At 41.2% G+C, this 17,646-nt stretch overlaps 3 protein-coding genes, 1 long non-coding RNA gene and 1 other non-coding gene across 7 annotated transcripts in view; 1 reads left to right on the plus strand and 4 right to left on the minus strand.

The window, feature by feature from the left end:
• Nucleotides 1-2,297, minus strand: part of aspg (asparaginase homolog (S. cerevisiae)) — a 23,118-nt gene extending 20,821 nt beyond the window's left edge. For 2 of the 3 annotated variants that reach the window (XM_017035090.2, XM_008332520.3), the window contains exon 1: nt 1,568-2,296. In XM_017035090.2, coding sequence (XP_016890579.1) covers nt 1,568-1,814 — 247 coding nt within the window. In that variant the 5' untranslated portion in view covers nt 1,815-2,296. Of the gene's footprint in view, nt 1-1,567 lie in introns of all 3 variants that reach the window. The other variant, XM_008332439.3, reaches the window with a different exon arrangement.
• Nucleotides 2,298-2,564: 267 nt separating this feature from the next.
• Nucleotides 2,565-3,920, minus strand: LOC107989020 (uncharacterized). Its single transcript, XR_003048881.1, has 2 exons — nt 3,669-3,920; nt 2,565-2,944 (listed from the first exon to the last, which is right to left on the minus strand). It is a non-coding gene; the product is annotated as an uncharacterized LOC107989020 (long non-coding RNA).
• A 138-nt stretch (nt 3,921-4,058) lies between these two features.
• Nucleotides 4,059-6,641, plus strand: arf6b (ADP-ribosylation factor 6b). The gene is made up of 2 exons (XM_017035095.2): nt 4,059-4,212; nt 4,442-6,641. The coding sequence occupies exon 2, from the start codon at nt 5,065-5,067 to the stop codon at nt 5,590-5,592; it is 528 nt and encodes a 175-aa protein (XP_016890584.1). The 5' UTR covers nt 4,059-4,212; nt 4,442-5,064; the 3' UTR covers nt 5,593-6,641.
• Nucleotides 6,642-8,963: 2,322 nt separating this feature from the next.
• trnad-guc (transfer RNA aspartic acid (anticodon GUC)) lies at nt 8,964-9,035 on the minus strand. The gene has a single exon. It is a non-coding gene; the product is annotated as a tRNA-Asp (tRNA).
• A 6,727-nt stretch (nt 9,036-15,762) lies between these two features.
• vcpkmt (valosin containing protein lysine (K) methyltransferase) overlaps nt 15,763-17,646 on the minus strand; it is a 2,462-nt gene continuing 578 nt past the window's right edge. Inside the window, exons 1-5 of the mRNA XM_008332837.3 lie at nt 17,598-17,646; nt 17,035-17,148; nt 16,874-16,946; nt 16,649-16,768; nt 15,763-16,548 (exon numbers count right to left, since the gene is read on the minus strand). The exon at nt 17,598-17,646 is cut by the window's right edge and continues 578 nt beyond it. Coding sequence (XP_008331059.1) covers nt 16,438-16,548; nt 16,649-16,768; nt 16,874-16,946; nt 17,035-17,148; nt 17,598-17,646 — 467 coding nt within the window. The 3' untranslated portion in view covers nt 15,763-16,437. The remainder of the gene's footprint in view (nt 16,549-16,648; nt 16,769-16,873; nt 16,947-17,034; nt 17,149-17,597) is intronic.

The following is a 17,646-nucleotide window of genomic DNA, read 5'->3' on the forward strand; positions in this document are numbered from 1 at the left end:
TGAGCTGCCCCCCCCCCCCACCCCAGCCCCCACTCTTTAAGGTGATGGGTTAAAGGCAGAGGTCATGTGAGGTTGTGTGCAGTCGTGTGCCGTGTCATAATGACAATAAATTACTTTACTTTCACCTTTAACTGCCCAGCACAGCTAAAGGAACACAGATTAGATTATGCCTCTAACACAGCTTTGAAAACATTAATGTCTTAACCACACTATACCAGCACCTGTTACTGCACTTTGTTGCCCGAGGACCCAGGGTGATAAATCTAGAGTGGGGTATTTATTTAAAAAAAAAAACACAGACTGCACAGACCAGATGAACAGGAAAAAAAACTAACAGCTAAGGTTCAGCTGTGGATTTAAGTCAGTCACTTGGGATGAGTGACTAAACTAAAGTACTAATTCTAATCCTATTTTATTTGTATGCATTTTGTGTTAATGTTCTTGACACTGACTGTATAGATCAGAACTGGTCAAACTACGGCCCATGGGCCAGAATACTGCTCGCTGGACTTTCAAACCCTGGTACAAGGTCTGGTAAAGACTTGACTGTCAATCCTGTTTCATGTTTTCATTACAATGAATCAACTGTAATTTATTTTACGAGTAACATCAATGTTTGCCCAACGCTGATATTTACACAGGGTCCACATGGAGGGGGGGGGGGGGTGAGGGGGCAAGGGTATGAAGATCAGCAGTTGGAGAGCCAGTAATAACTGGTGGTTTTTCTGAATGGAGTTTGTGTGTTCTCCGTGTGTGTCTGGGTTTTTACTACAGTGATTGGGTTCAGGAATTGGGGTAATTGTTTAACTGTAACTGTTTACATGTGGCCCTGTGAGGGACTTGTACCCAGTCAGGGAGACTTTGCCAGATATAGTCAAATGCGGACACAACGAAACTCAGAGTCAGGGAGACTTTGCCAGATATTACCCATGATTTGATGATGATTTGGTTAAAGTTCCTAACCTCAGTTGCAGTCAGTCAAATATTTGTGAATTTGGAAGTCAAATGCGGACACAACGAAACTCAGTTTAAACTAATTACTGCATAAACTGTAGAATCCTTTCTGCTAGTGTTTTCAAAAATATAAGGAAAGGGGCGGGGGTCCTGGAATCACCTGCTTCGACCTCTGGAAGCTGTTTTCCCCAGAGGCAACAGGTTGTTGGGAAACACTTGATATCAACAGCTGGTTACACATTGACTGAAAGGCTAGCTACACATTGCACCACCTGGCGCCATAAACTCTACCAATATACACTCACAACGGCTACAAACACATACCGTTGGTTCGACTGTCACCTTCACGTGGTGGAGGGACTCGGTTATTTAGCCGCTGTATTGTGTATGTTTCTGGTTTTAATAATGTGTCGTTTTCTGTTAGCATGCTAACGGTCGTCACTCTGCTAGCTTCAGCCGCCGGGTTATCGGCTCTTACTAAATTTGGATCTACACACGTGTTGTTATCACACGGGACTTATTTAGTCCACACGAACACACACGCACTCTCATTCATAGCAACACGATATCACGTACACACACTCCCACGGCCGCCAGTGCAGGTGCTCGTTACCGTTGTCATGAATGGTCATCCCAATGGTTCCTCCGGTGTTGATAACCAGAACTCTCGCCTCATCCGATGGTGATCTCACGGACACAACGGACTCCACCGAGTTACAGCTGGATAACTTTCTCCTCCGGCACGGCTGCACCTGGCCGCTGCGCGTCGGGGAGAAGTCGTTGCCCTCAGCCAGCTCCAGTTTAGGCTGTGATAACGCCCGGGCCAGAGAGGTCAGGTTATTAAAGCTGGAATCCGCCATGATGACCCAGAGAGACGGTAAAAGAACAGAGCCGGTGTGACGTCCCTCAAGAGACGCTTCGCTGTGATCACTGTGGTTCTCAAGTTGTGTCAGCGGCCTGAGGCACGGAACACTCTCTGTGGTTTAACATTCAGATGAGGAGAAGCTCCCATTACAATCGTGCAACAATGGGCGGAACCGCCGCCGTTCGTATAATTCCAGTGTTTACAAAAATAACTGGGCTACGCTCTGTTTGAAATCAGTCCTGCCCTTGAAACGCTGATGGACAACCATGACGTCGACGTCCCCTACGACGTCAGCGACACGGGGGCGTGGCCTCACATTCAATGGATGCCTCGCCTGTCCACCCTCACAGCTATTGTCAATTCTACATAAGATGATAATAAAGATGATTAAAAAAAATGTACAATTTTACAGTAGGACGAAGTATTCTTTTTTTAACTTTCACCTCAAATGTATCCCGTGACTTAATAAAAATATTTTACTGTTGAACAAAGGTGGCTTTTCCTCTTCCTTATCGTTGTTGCTTTTACTTATCAAAGTGCACCACTGACCAAATTCCAAATATGTAGTAATAAACTTTACAAACCTAATCTACTGCATTCTTTTACACTGAATCAGGTCTATTTCTACAGCCTTAATTTGAAATAAACATTTTAACCTGTGTTCTCTGTGTAGCCTGTAGTACAAGGGAAATACAAAACCTCTATAACAATACAAAATTAGGTCGGAAGAATTATGGCAAGATTCAAGGATTCAAGGAGTTTATTTGTCAGTCAACACATGTTAAAAACATGAGGCGGAATGAAATCTGTTACTTGAACAATAAAAGAGAAAATACATAAAATACTAGACTATTTTAAGATAACAGTGAGTCATCTGGATGTTTTACATTAAACACTGATAGAATATAAATAATTCTACATTAATATTAATCATTAAGTGGATATAAGTTAGCGACTGGATCTATATGTTTCATGCCAAATCAGTGAGACCGATGGTTGTATTTCCATTAAGACACATGACTGGGGTCAGTGTCAGGCCTTGCTGAAGCAGAGGATCTGCATTAATTCCCCCCTTGTCCTTGTCTGTCGTCCTACAAATCTCCTTGGCATCTTGTTTTCTCTCACCTAGCATCACCAAGATGCACCAAAACCAATGGAGCAAACAACAGATAAACAACTCATTATAAATGTTCAATAAAAAGGTGTGTTACAGTTAGTATTTACAGCAGTGTCAAGGATCAAAAGTGTCATTCCACTGGTGATCTTGCAGTGAGGTGTCTCTATATTGATTCAGGATGTGTCATATACCCAAATGACCAATTTTACAGTTTAAAGGCCACAGGGGAAGGGAGGGAAGGGAGGGGAGGAGAGGCACACCTGTGGAACACAAATTATGCACACAAGCGTCACAGAGAATTGTCAAATGGCGGCTTCTTTGTAAAGAGTTTCAGTATGGTCATTACACTTAACCAATAAGTCATTTGGTCAACAAAGGACAGTGAACAAATAAATGAATAATCTCCTAATATATATATATATATCCATTATTTTGGTAAATACGCATCCAATGCAACCTGCTCCTTATAGTATTTTCCTGTTTGTTCCTAGCGACTGGAGTAAACTTAAGTTTAAGTTTAAGTTTAAGAGTAAATAAGTCTCTTTTCCCAATTACAGCACACTTGTCAGACATGTAACAAACAGTACTTCTGTTTTGTGGATGTATTATCAATTACCTTTGTTTGTTTTGGAGAGAATATATGTTGCTATAAGGGAAACCTTTACTAAATGAAATTTGTTTTTTTACAACCAAAGGTCACTCATACCAAATGTATACGGACGAGAACCTCACCTGTGGGAATCCTTGGACTAACTTTTAGCAGTCTGCAGCTGCCAACAGAGGGCAGTGTTGGCCTTCCGATCCTCAGTCCTAAATGGAGATAATAAATACAAACATTTTACTCATACAAGGCTTTCACATCAGGAAGCGAATAAAAAGCACTCTCCTATTATATAAGATGACCCCACGGAGACCTATACTATATCCGCCTGTTAAAACTGACGACGGGCATAGTTTATTACCAAGCACGGGTTTATATTGTCAAACTAACTGCGGTTACAAATAATATTCAATTATAAATAGATACATGGTGTAAACAGACACGTGTTTAAAGACAGTTGGTGTTAGTTTTTTTCTCTTTTCTGTTTAGCCTGGGAGTAGTGGTTGTGATGTGAATAGGCAGTGAGTGGGAGCTGCAACTGAATGAAACCGACAGGAGGAAGTAGCGATTAATGCAGCTCCACACCTTTCCGGTGTAGCAGCACTGCGACCAGCTCGACTTAACAGAGAAAGCCGAGAGCTGGTACATTAACCCAGCCAAGAAGGGATATAAGAGGTAAATACTCATATTTTAATTAAGATTCTAATTCTAGAATGTGTGAGTCAGACATTAAGTCAACGTCGTTTGTATTTTTCCTGCTTTACAAATAATTAGTCTTTGGCGGCTAACTGCAGCTAGCAGGGTTAGCTTTGATTAGCCTCTTAGCCATGAGCAGCCATGAGCAGAAGACTTTAGCAGATGCTAATATGGCATGTCTGACCCTCCCTCTAAAATCTTTTTTCAGGGAGACAAGAAGTGGAGTTTTGTGTTCGTGTGCAGGTGCTACCTACCCCCCAAGGGTCTCCAGATCTTCTTCGGCGTCGTCGTATTCAGTGCGGCAAAGTTAGCCGCCGGGACACTTAATGGAATAACCGCAGAAAGCTGCTTTTCTTGCTCGTGTGGCGGTGAAGAGAACAAGGGCGCACCCGGTGACGAGGACCGCTACTTCCACAGAGGGACTTTTTGATTAGCAGGCTTTTTGCGGGCCGCGTGTTCACATCACAACGTGTTCTGTAGTTTTAAACTCAACCAGGGCCCGCGTTTGCCACGCAGCTTTGTGAAGATTTGAGCGACACAATGAAAGCCAGTCAACAGCTGTTGGCAAGCTCTTAGTTTAACCGTGCCATGTTGTGTGCGGGTCTTGGAATCACAGTGGTCTGTTGAACACCTCACAGGATTCCCACCAGTTGAAGGACATCAGTGCTGTTAGGTTCAAACATGATTGTATGCTTTTGACCATTTTACCCTCCAAAGCTCTCAGAGTTGACTACTAGGCTGAGCCTGAGTTGTATTGAACATTCAAAAGCCAACCAAATAGACATTTGTTTTTCTTGTGGGAAGCAAAGTATTTATGCACAATAGTTCAAAATGGGGAAAATGCTTTCAAAAATCTTTGGCAACAAAGAGATGAGAATATTGATGCTTGGACTAGATGCTGCAGGAAAGACAACAATCCTTTACAAACTGAAACTGGGTCAGTCTGTCACTACAATCCCCACTGTTGGCTTCAATGTGGAGACTGTCACCTACAAAAACGTCAAGTTCAACGTGTGGGATGTTGGTGGCCAGGATAAGATTCGCCCTCTTTGGCGGCACTACTACACAGGCACCCAGGGGTTAATTTTCGTGGTGGATTGTGCAGACAGGGATCGCATCGATGAGGCCAGACAGGAACTTCACCGCATCATCAATGATCGGGAGATGAGGGATGCCATCATCTTGATATTTGCCAACAAGCAAGACCTTCCAGATGCCATGAAGCCACATGAAATCCAGGAGAAGCTCGGCTTGACCCGCATCCGAGATAGGAATTGGTATGTTCAGCCCTCCTGTGCGACTACAGGTGATGGACTGTATGAGGGCCTCACATGGCTAACTTCAAATTACAAATCTTAATGATTGAGTGCTGACTGTTTTAGGTCAATACTATAATAAAGTTGCAAGTAACAAATAACTTCTCAAAATGAGTATGGTTAAGGAAAAAAAGTTGATTATCTCCCATTTATTTTTTAATATCTTGATGACTAATTTATCTTTAACTGGGTTTTTTCTGGCTACAACTTTGCTTGTAATCTGTAGCCAGCTTAGATCATATCCATTATTTTCGGGGCTTGCTTGATGAATATCTTATTAAACCGGTCCAAATGTTAAAGCCACAGATTTCACCGCATTTGCCTGATTCTTTTTCCTGTTTTAAATAATTTTTCTAATGAAGCTGGAGTTTTTAATTGTTCTGGAACTACAGCTTTTTGCAATGTCCTTCAGTTCACTCTGTTGTAATTGAACTCGGTTCTTTGGTTTCCTCTGAGGTGCGACTATGTAGCTTTCTTGGAAAGACTTGGACACAGTGCTGTGTGTGATGAAAAGTGGTATTGACGGAAGCAAGGGTGGAAAAAAAAAAAAACACCATCGAGTAGATTTCATTGTTGGCCATTTCAACACCAAAGGTGGGGGGGAGAAAAAAAAAATCACTTCTGGTGTGTTTAGTTTCCCTTCCCAATCCCTCTATGTGGGTTCTGTAGTTACCTGATTGACCTGTGTCATGTCTTCTAATAGTGCTCAATATACAACACATAGGCCTCCATTAACTCTTTAACACGCTTGTTGGGATGCATTTGAAAACCTGGGCAACGTCATGAAGTCGAATCAATCTTCACAAAGGAATGTGTATTCAGCTCTGAGCTCTCTCACTCGGATAGTCAGCCTGACAGTTGATTAGTCTCAGTATTGGGACATTATATGATAGCCTATATCTGTAGCATGAGTACGAAAGTACAGTAACCCTACATCAGAGTCCATCTGTTATGCAGTCAGAGGGAGCTGTGTCATGGTGAAATGTTGAATGTCACCCTGAGTTTGCAGCTCTTCCTTTTATTTTGACTGGGGGGGAACCATGTACAGAATGATGTCATTGTAATGTCTTATTAAAAAAAAGTGATTTTAAATTTGTTCTGCCTCTGTTTTTTTTTTAACAGAAAAAGTGTAATATTTAAGACGAGATAACCAAACTTAAAACGTCCTCTGTGAGCGGTTTATAGCCCACCCTCTGTTTCATTGCTGCTAAAATATATGAAAAAAAACAGGAAGTCCTTTTGCTGGTGTGTGGAAAAACAACATACCCACACAAGGCTTTCATGAGACCGGGCGGCCTGGGGAGATTAACAGCTGAATTGTCAATGATTTTAAATGTTTGTGGTGGCCAACTGTCGCTGAGCTGATGTTGAGCTGTTGGCTGGAACTTCCTGACATTCATATCTGTTGCAATCAGCTAGCTGTTGGCTGGAACTTTCTGACATTCATATCTGTTGCAATCAGCTACAGAAATGAGCTTCAATTGTTAGTTTCTTTTAATGAGGTGAATTTCAAATGATAACTGTTGGTCTAGAGATCACCGCAGTAAACACAGAATGAAACTCCAATTTAAATCATAGGCATAGGCTTTAACCAGTAGTTGAAACTAGAAAGCCATAACTGCTGGTAGAAGCACTAAATAAAACTATGTTAAAAATCTGGAAGGAAAAAAGTGAATCATCTGTGTTGCACCAACCAAAGCCAAAAGCAGTGTCTTTGGCTGTTGTCTTGTTTCCTCTTTTGTGTATTTTTCTGCCACAGTCCAACAGTTATTTCCATAATTTCTTTTTCATTGAAATGAAAAGCAAAAGTATTTTTCCATTGAAACTGAACTGAAACTTGTACTGACTTTTGTTTCTGAGAAGAATGTGACAGTTTGTCATCATGACTTCTTTTTTTTTAACAGCAAAGACAGGTCGTGACAAATGTGTAGGCCTACAGTAATGTTCTGTAGCTTTTTATGATCATTTTTAATTAAAAGTTTTCCCCAAAGCTACAGTCTGCGTCTGTTTCGGTCATCAACGGATCAACTGTCTGTGTGAGCTGTTCAACAACAATAGCAACAGGCTTTGCATTTTTTGTCTGTGTGTGTTTGCGAGAATGACATGAACTTCCTGTGTCTCTCACGCAGGCTTTGCCGCCTTTGTTGGCGATCAGATGCTGTATCCTTGTGTAAGACACACATGGTTGGCAGTTTAGTATTGTTGGCATTTGCATAGTGGAAACACTGGCGCTGAACAAGTTGCTGCTGAGGCCCTGGGATGTTTGCTTTAGCACCACAGAGGTTTGTGTCAGACAGGTCAAGTGACAGACAACGGTATTGCATCGGACAATATAATATATAAGATGGTTCACACCATTTAAACTATCAGGAAGGAGAAGTTCAGTGTGTGATCTACAAACGATCCGCAACTAGAGATGGTACCCAGGCTTGGTTACAGGCCTCTATTGGACACTGATGGCAGTTTAATTGGGTTTCGACGGTCGTTCTGGCTCCCAGCACTTCATTACAGTCATGTGACCGTCACTGCTTTATTGGTCACACCAGTGCCCCCTGGGTAAATTCCTTACACTTCCTGAGTGAGGAGGTCATGGAAGGTCTCTAAGGCAAACTCAGTGGCCAAAAGCGCCCCCTACGCCCTACATAGTGCACTACAAACTCAGTGGCCAAAACCGCCCCCTACGCCCTACATAGTGCACTACATGGGAGGCACGCTGTTTTACCCAAGCGATATGTCCCATCATGCACTGCAGTTGTCATGACTTAATTCAATGTTTTAATTGTGCAACAGTAATGACCTAATTTTAAAAGTTTTTCATTTAACTGGTGTGTTCACTTTGTAATACACTATATATAATTCCCTACAGAGGAAGTAGGGAATGAGTGAGTGATTCTGAAACAGCATTGAAAAGATGAGTTTATAACCAGGAACTGTACTTGAAAACAGCAACTCAACATCCAGCCTCTGATACAGTTTTTCACCACAGCTGGCTGCACAGCGGTCAGCCGGTGCGGCGTGTTTACCTACATCAGTTCAGAGTCTCTTTGCCCTCATCGGTGGTTTATTTGAGCAGGTCAACAACATCAGCAGTTTAGAAGTATTTCAACATCAGGGACAAAGACGGGAGCGAGACTTACCATAAGTTTTGTTTTGTCGTGATGTTGGCACCGTGTGCTAATGTCCCTTCTCCATTTAACAGCACAGACGAGGTGGAAAGATGAGGCGTTTACACTTCGTCTGGTCAATTTTTGGTTCAGAGTTATTTTGTGTTAAAGCTCCGCTCACTTTCCGGACAGTTGGATGCTTCAATTATTTTATTCTCAAATTTTTCCTCTTAGTGTGAGTGATTTTAGACTTTATTGATCCTTTACGTGTACCTGTACTTTATTGAATTACAGGGAAAAATATTTTATACTCCCCGTCGGGGAATCGAACCCCGGTCTCCCGCGTGACAGGCGGGGATACTTACCACTATACTAACGAGGAGATGTTTCACTGTTTAATGTGAGGACTTTTTATCCAAAAAGAAAAATAATGTTCCCTCCAAAATAACTGACTGTAGGTGTTGAACTGCTCTGTGTCCTCACTGTAGTTTGGTCTTCAGTCATACCACCAACATCAGCGGTCCCCGACCTTTTTTGGCCCGGTACCAAATGACCTACGGACTGGCGGGTTGGGGACCCCTGACCTACATAAAACCCCTCTTCAGTTCTTGTGTATTTATTGAGACCCAACTCAAACAAGTACTGGTTAAGGCAAACAGATTTGGAAATTAAACTACTCTGTTTGTTTCAGTTTGTGAAATTCTATATGTCCCAGGACAGTCCTACATGTAACCATTCAGAGTTTAAAAACGTCTGACCTACAAGTGTGAAGGCAGTGGTTGAACCAGTGGAATCCTGTCTAGTCATTCTGCTCCACTCTGTTTGCACCATTGTGACTCTATTGTGAGTATAAGTTACCATGACTCCAGTCCTCCCTCTAATCCCTGGGCCGTCAGTTCAACTGCATTATTTTTTCCACTCACTATCGTAGATCATATACACAACTGCACCGACCTGTTCTCAGTACTATTTCACTCCATTGTGTCAGATTACTCCCTGCATTTAACCCATTTGTGAAACACCTGCTCTCCTGGAGCTGCTCTCCTGACAACGACTGAGGGAACGGGGCAGTTTTTAATGCTTGTGCAACACATGGACACAAAGCCTGGATTTAACATGGCAATCCTCACATTACAAGTCAGAGTCTTTCATCACCAGTGGCCGCCCTGTGGTCCATTGGGTTTACGTCATTTCAACAGGAACATTAGGACGAGTTTTGTTGTAATAATCTTCTTCATCTCAGTCTTTGATGCACAGGTTTTTTTTTAGCCTTGACACGGTCCACTTTAGTGATATTCCTGCGACCTGTCCTCATATAACTATGGGACGATCATGCTGTCAGTCAGTTTGTTTTTTACCTTGTGATGGACTAGCCAATCAGGGTGAACCTGACCAATTCAAACTCTAATGATGACAGTTCTGCAGCATGTACCTATGACAATAACCTGACAGGATCTCCAAGGTACACTCAAGACCAGTGGTTTTCAAAGTGGGGTCTTGGGAATTTGGATGGAAGATAAGAAAAAAAGGGAGAAAAAAATAATTTATATATATATAAAACCATTTGTCATGAACTGTACTACATATAATCAACCATAATTATTGGATTCTCAAGTTTGCAATGGTACCTGAACACACCTCGGGTGGAAGCTGCAGCTGCAGCTGCAGCTTCAGCACGATCTTTGTAAAGCTGGTGGTTTGTGGCTGTTATCAGCTGCTCTGCTCGTTAAGTTGGCACATGGTTAGCTTGTGTAAAATGGGCAGGTCGTTGACAAGAAAAAGACTGAAAGATCAGACCAACAAGGAAAACATGTCTTATTCTAAACAAATATAACTATTATTGAATAGTGAATAAAAGTTTAAAAAAATACATTCTAAAAGTTAATGGTTTTTTTACATAGTTTCTAGCGTTGTCTGTGGGTTTGCCAAAGGGGGTCTGTTTGGGGGGCCTTGGCATGGGAACCCCTGCTCTAGACCATGAGTACTGCTTCCATTGACTTTATTTATTTACTGCACCAAGAAAATGAAAGAAAGAAGAAAAAACTTTACACTTGATTGGACCTTGTCGTGCATTAACCTGACAGTTTAAACCAGCTCATGAATGAGTGGCAAGAGTTTAGCTGCACTCCTGGTCATGCTTACAACTGAGACGGAAATTGGTTTGCGGTTTCAGGGGTGTGGCTTGCCTTCCTCACTTGTCTTCATTTCCTCTTTACTCCAGTTTCAGAATATGTCTTTCACACAAGTGTAGCCCTAACACCCACGTACCTTTCAGTGTGGACTGTGAATACAGTACAGTCATGACTGTTCCACTGCTGCCTGCAGCTCACCAGCCGCACCCAGCTTGGTAATTACTATGGGATTTGTGTCACAGAAGTTGTGGTGCAAAGGCAAACAGCCATTATTAGCTTAGTTTATTTATCTACAAGACGACAGGAGACAGGAAACACCTACTCTGAGCTGCAGTTCACACCGTTCAGTCGAGTGGCTTCTCATTGTACCAGTGACAAGTTGAGACACTTGTCTGTCTGCGACTTCACTAACCCGGTGTCATCTGTTAATAATGAACTCACACCAAGCTCAGTTCATAAAGAGACACAGAAGTGGCTGTGAATGGTTTTAGATTTTATGTCCTGTTGAGATTTATGTCCCTGAAGGTCACAGTAAAGTCTGTGAAGTTCCACTTCTCTGTCCGAACGGTTGGAACTGCAGGTGTTTCAGGTTAAAACTGCCTCGAGATTTTTGCTTTACTGCAGCGGGTAAAAAAAAAAAGTTCAAAATGGAGGGTTGTTCAAGGTGCACCTCTTGGCAGTATTCCAAGCCACATTCCATTCATATCAACAGCTGAAGGCCAGCGGCTGTGGTGAACATGAAGAATGAAGAGAAAATTGTGACAAAGCGTGAGAAGTAGAAGCAACGTTTAACCAACTTCTATTCACACCGATGCAAGTGTTTTTCTTTTTGTCACCATCTCTTCCAATACTAAGTCTTATTAGTAAATAATAATATCCTGATCGGACATGTGGATTGGCAGGAATCTGGCGATACGATACGTATCACGATACAGAGGTTACGATACAATATATTGTGATTATACTGCGATACTATAACCACAACGGTATATTGAGTTTGTTTTAAAAAATGTAATTGTAGTAAAACTGTCAGCGTAGTAAACACCTAACGCTGTTACATAAATCAGGTCACCAAAACTGGAACAGATGGATCTACGTTTGTAATCACCAGAGAAGAAATGACAGCGCTGCAGGATTTGTTTGGAAAAACAAATGAAAAACGATCGTTTGACTCAAAGTCTCTAAAAAAAAATATATATATATATAGAGCATTTCTGTCCTCAAGGGGGGGCATGACAGAAAACAATAGAGGCCCACTGCCCTGATTGGACGACAGCAGGTTTCTGCAGCACTCCTGTAAGTGTGACACTGGACACTGCGTATACACCATGTTTTCCAGCTGTAATTTTTAGTTCACGTAGCATCATGACGAAGTGAAAAACTCCCTTCCTATAGATGTAAGTAATACTACATTGGAGCCAAAGGACTGGCTGGCATTAAAGCTGACACTGCAGTTTAAACTCTCCAGGCTACAGGGGACAGAAATGGAGGAGCATCTTTTCCTGGAGCCAATTAAAATCCCCCTGGATGAACATTTGTTCAGAGTCTTATTCAGTGCATAAACAGCTGACCTCAGACAAGTGTCACCTGTAATTTAGATCTAGATACAGTAGATACTTCACTCACACTCACACAAACCCTGATCTATGATTTTACACATGGACTCCGTCTCCCAGCAGCACAAGCACTCAGAGTGACAGGATAATGAAGATCCAGCTGCCTCCAGCAGCTCACTGCCGCATTGTCACGCTCCACAAAAAAAAAGAAAAAAAGAAAAATGACTTCATCTGTGTATCTGACAAGATCACTGTAATTACAGCCGAGTCAGTGTTTGGAGTGACACTGTGTCTGGATTAGACAACAGTGTGGCTTTGGGAGGAACTCTCAGATCTGGGCCAGGCGCCGCTCACAAACACACACACACACACACACACAGGGTCCAGATTCAGACGACTGAGAGATAATGAAATAGGGAAAAGCTACACACATGCACACACTTGTCCCCCCTCCGCCGCTGCGTCACCAAACATCCACCATAATAATGGCATTATCACTGCAGAACCCTGGGTCGGGATGCTGCAATAACCGAGCATTAGCTCAAGAGCCGTACGGCTGCTGACAAAGACAATGTTTATGTTTGGGTTGTTGCTTTATTGACCAATAAGATTACACAGATTCTTCTCTAATTCAATGCTATTCTGGAGGCGGGAAAATGAGCTTCAGCCCAAAGTGAATCAACACAATTGCAGTAAAGTGTTCTATCTGGGAAAAGTGCAGAGTGTTATCGCAGTGTCGAGTTTGTGTCCCCTCTCCACTGCAACACAGCTGTCCTAACAGCACCCCCTCCCTCCCACTTTGTCCCCCTGCGGGGGGGTTGGTATAGGTGGTGAGCAGGACAGTGCTGGAGCCACAGCGTTGTGTTTCTATAAGGGAGATGTCCAGTCAGGCTGGGCTCCACAGACTCTGCACCTCCTCCTGCTCTCTGATCCACGGAACAATAGCGCCAGGACATGTAAGCAGTGCTTTGTTACTGTACGTCAGTGCAGACACAGAGGAAAAAACACGACACAAATAACACACTGGGCTGTAGATGGGCGGAGGAGCAGGGGGGGGGGGTGATTGTAGTGTGAGAGAGGATGACAAGCATGTGGTCAAGTCAGTTTGGTTTGTACGGCACAAATTCACAAATCACATTTGTCTCAGTGGACTTTACAGTTTGAAATTAAACGTAATATGTCAAATCTATTTAACAGGGATAAAAAAAAGAGGAATGTATATACTGGGGCCCACTTGATGAATTTTGAAAATGAAAAAAATGTACAAACACTTCATGTCTGTGATGTTTTGTCAAATTATATTTAATTAAATATGAACATTTTAAAATAAATGTTTTTTTGTTTGCATGAAAATAAAAGAGGTAAACACAGACTTATTGTTAATAATGGCTAAATATGTTATGGTTATCTTACTGGTCCGGCCCAGTTGACATCTAATCAGGCTGAATGTACCCCTGAACAAACATGAGTTTGACACTCCAGGTATAGACGGTCGATGTTTATAAAAGTATGGTTTCAGTTTAAATTAACAATAGAAAGTAAAGAAGCATAAAGAAACACAATGAGCAAGCAGTTTGGCAACAATGGGCAGAAAAAAATCTTCTTTTAACAGGAAGAAAATCTCCAGCAGATCCAGACTCAGTGTCTGCCTCAGCAAAGGGAGAGAGAAGGATTAGGGAGACAGTTTAGGGGGAAGAAAAGATTGGACGAGTAGACGTAGCAAACAATGATTTACGGCTTCATGAACTGTAGGAGTAGATGATGTGAGAATGATATAGGATGGGAGGGGTCACCTTTACAGGAGCGGCAGTGTCACACGTTTGGATCTAAATTTAATCAGCCCAGTTTGATGTAATTCCTCCCAAAAAGTGAGAAAATGACTGTTCCTTTCTGGAACATTGTCTCTTGGCTCCAGGCGGCGTGATGACAGTGACACAAAGGAGTCTCTGTGCCATTTGGCTGTGATGCTGTGGTGTGGATCACAAAACACAAGCAGCAGGAGTTGGACACTGAGACCCTCTGGATTTTGGAATCATGTTATTGTGTTTTTAAAAAAAGGGATTCCATACTCAGATAAAGACGAGTTCCTAATGTTATTTTTTTAGCTGTATGCTATGTGATAATAGGGTTTTTTAAAACCAGTGATTATTGCATTTTCTATTATTATTTCAAATTGTAACCTGTAACATTATTTGTTGTTATTTAGGTAAGTATAATTATAAATAACAACTTATCATCCCTTCAAACACACAGGTAAGACTTACTTCTACCCGCTGTATCACCTGTGTGAATAAAATACTTCAACTCAGCAGTATTTGTCACAGGTCCAGTCATGTCAATGCTAAAACCTGTTAGAATCTTCTTCAACATGGGTGTTTTAATATGACAGAGGAAGCAGCGCTCCACCCTCAGCTGTCCTCATTTACTCAGCCTCCATGTATTCCCCTGTAGTGTCAGCCTAATTAGCCAACCACAGGACTATAACTAGACAACTTTAATTATTTTTAGTGAACGTTTTAAGGAGGAAGAAGCACCAGAGAGCCCGGGAAATAGGATTGAAATCGTTCCTCTGGGAGAGGCTAAGGATAGACACGGGGGTAAAAAGTTAACATATATTCCTGGAGCTAGCCTCTACCCCTGTAATCTTAAAGAAACCCCTCTGAGTCCCCCCCCCCCCTCCCACTGGGGGAGACGGACTTCAAACCAGACCATGAAGCTAATTAATTAGCTCCCGGTGTCCTGGCCGAAGCCAAATGAGACCATTAACTGAACACAGGGTACAGTTGTCCACCTGCCCCCGGCCCCAGTCAGGGCTACAGAGAGCCATTATCTTCAATGACCTGCTGGGGATATGTGTAGTGTAGCAGCAAAGAATACTACGATACATCTCCTCTGACAAATATCTCATTGGTGAAGGGATGCAATGATTGTTTAGAAAATATTATTCCTCAATAAGCAAATATCAGAGATTTTGGGTTTTTTTATATGAAAATCTCAATGGAAATTGTGAACAGACATGGTTTCTGTTTAAACATAATGATGCTTCAAACATCATCTTGGTTTCATTTTCACTCCATTCTTGAGTTCATCGAAAATTATGTTAAAATATTCAGGTATAGCTTGGTTTCATTATCCAGCTCTGAGGTGATATAAACGGGACCTCCAGTTTTTTTTTATTTGGTCTGAGTGTCGGAGCATACCCTGCTCATTACACTTCAGCTTCACTGTGTAAACAGAGAGCGACATGAAAGACGGTGAGGGGCCCCTGCATGCCTGTGGGAGTGTGGGTGTATTTCATGCTTTATCTTTGAAAAAATGAACCTAATCTTCCACCTAATCTGGAGCCTGGCCTGTATTTCTCTTTGCACTGTGGAATGAGGCTGCATCAGTGATTGTTGACTTCAAATAAAACCCTCATGACTCACTTTTGACTGAGACTTTAAGTCAAGATTCAATTTCTCATAACTTAGAAACATTTGTTGTTCAATACGATTAATGTGTTAATTGTTTATTTATCTGCATGAGTGAACATTTAGCTTAAAATAATTAGCCACCGTGATGATAAAACTCGACACGGCATGTTTCCTTATTGCATAGTGTAACAAAGATTTAAAAAAAAATTTTTGAACACCTATTGCCCCCTAGTGCTTATAAAATGTATTGTCTGATTCAGCCACATTCGGTATAGTAGCCTTACATCCATCTATATACTGTATGTGCATATATACACTATGTGTGTATATATGTAGATATATATACACATATGTGTCTGTATATGTACTATGACAATAAAGATGATTTTCTTCTAAAAGTTTTCTAATCAGCAGAGGACCTTCTACTTCTTCTGTATCTTGACTGATGGCTATGTCTATTTGTATATTGACAAAACACAGTCAAATAAAAAAAATATATTATTATATATTCCCTTCAATTAATTAGAAATGAGAAGAAATTAGAACTAAACACACAAACCCAAGGATGTTGTTGACAAATATATAAAAAATACATTTTTTACATATTGTAACGATACAGATCAATTTAATATTCTAATCATAAGACAAATATTTAAATGTGACAGTACAACAGTTGATGAATTTCATTGCTCGACTTTTGTTCGCAAGTGCAGGATGTGGATGTCTGGACTGCTGAATTCTGGGTCCTGTTCGTCTGCTGGGATCTCCTCGCAGCTAAAGTGTTGCTGCAGCAACTAGAATGCGACACAAATGACCACAATAACATCAGAGGCAACCAAATTAATTCATGTTTAAGTTATTAGGGGGTAGGTGTCATGATTTTTTAACACCCACTTCAAAAAATCGCCTCTCCACTTGTGGGTTGACGCCCTCTGTGCGCTGCTCATAGCAGCAAAGAATACAAGTCTCTGGTCCAGACAGCAGCTTCAAGGTCTCCACCAGTGGAACAACAGACTGTAAGGAAAAAAGAAACAAGCCACAAAGATCAATAAACACAACACGCCAGGTTTGATTGGTAAAATTTATGATAATGACTTGTCAAGACCCTCAGTAAAATACCTGCTCATAGTAGATACAGTCTGCCATAAGAATGTAATGTGGGGGAGGCAAAAACTCAGACACATCTTCCCCCCTTTAGAAATTGGAGAAACAAAATGTTAAAATTGGAGAATGCTTTAGTATGAAAATAAAACAAAATAAATATGAAAGACAATACAAACCATTTCAGTACCTTGGCTGCTACGGATCCGCTACTGATTAGTGCATTGTTTTCCTGTATGTTTACTCTTAGCAGTGGCTGCAAATCTTCGAGATCTGTCAGATTTACATGAGCTCTGTGGGAATTAAGACACGGATATTATGACATAAAAGTTAGTGTATGTATGTGTAAATTATTCTAATAAAGTAGTACTAATTAATAAATGTAACAGTATTTTTTGTATTATTTTTTATATTTAAAACTAATATTTTATTACATCCTTTTTGCAACAGTTTTTGGTATTTCAGTTCTTAAGCACTTTGAGTTTGAATTTGAAATTTCAATCAATTTCGTTCTACCCACGTTACAATGACAAAGACTATTCCATTGTATTCTATTCTCTAAAACGCCAATTTGATTCAAATATTTTCAAATGATTCATGTATTAAAGTTATTAACTCATTAACATAATGAGTAACTATATAATAAGAAAGAATAAACTGTCAAATAGTTTTACGGTAGCCATTGGTGACTAAATATGAATATTAAAATTTACATTCCACTTGAGCTGACCTGTCGTCTCACCCCAGTGTTGCTGCCATCAGACCAACTACTCCAGTTCCAGCTCCGAGCT

Source organism: Cynoglossus semilaevis, chromosome 1, assembly GCF_000523025.1.
Source record: "Cynoglossus semilaevis isolate Cse_v1.0 chromosome 1, Cse_v1.0, whole genome shotgun sequence".
NCBI classification, from domain to species: Eukaryota; Metazoa; Chordata; class Actinopteri; order Pleuronectiformes; family Cynoglossidae; genus Cynoglossus; species Cynoglossus semilaevis.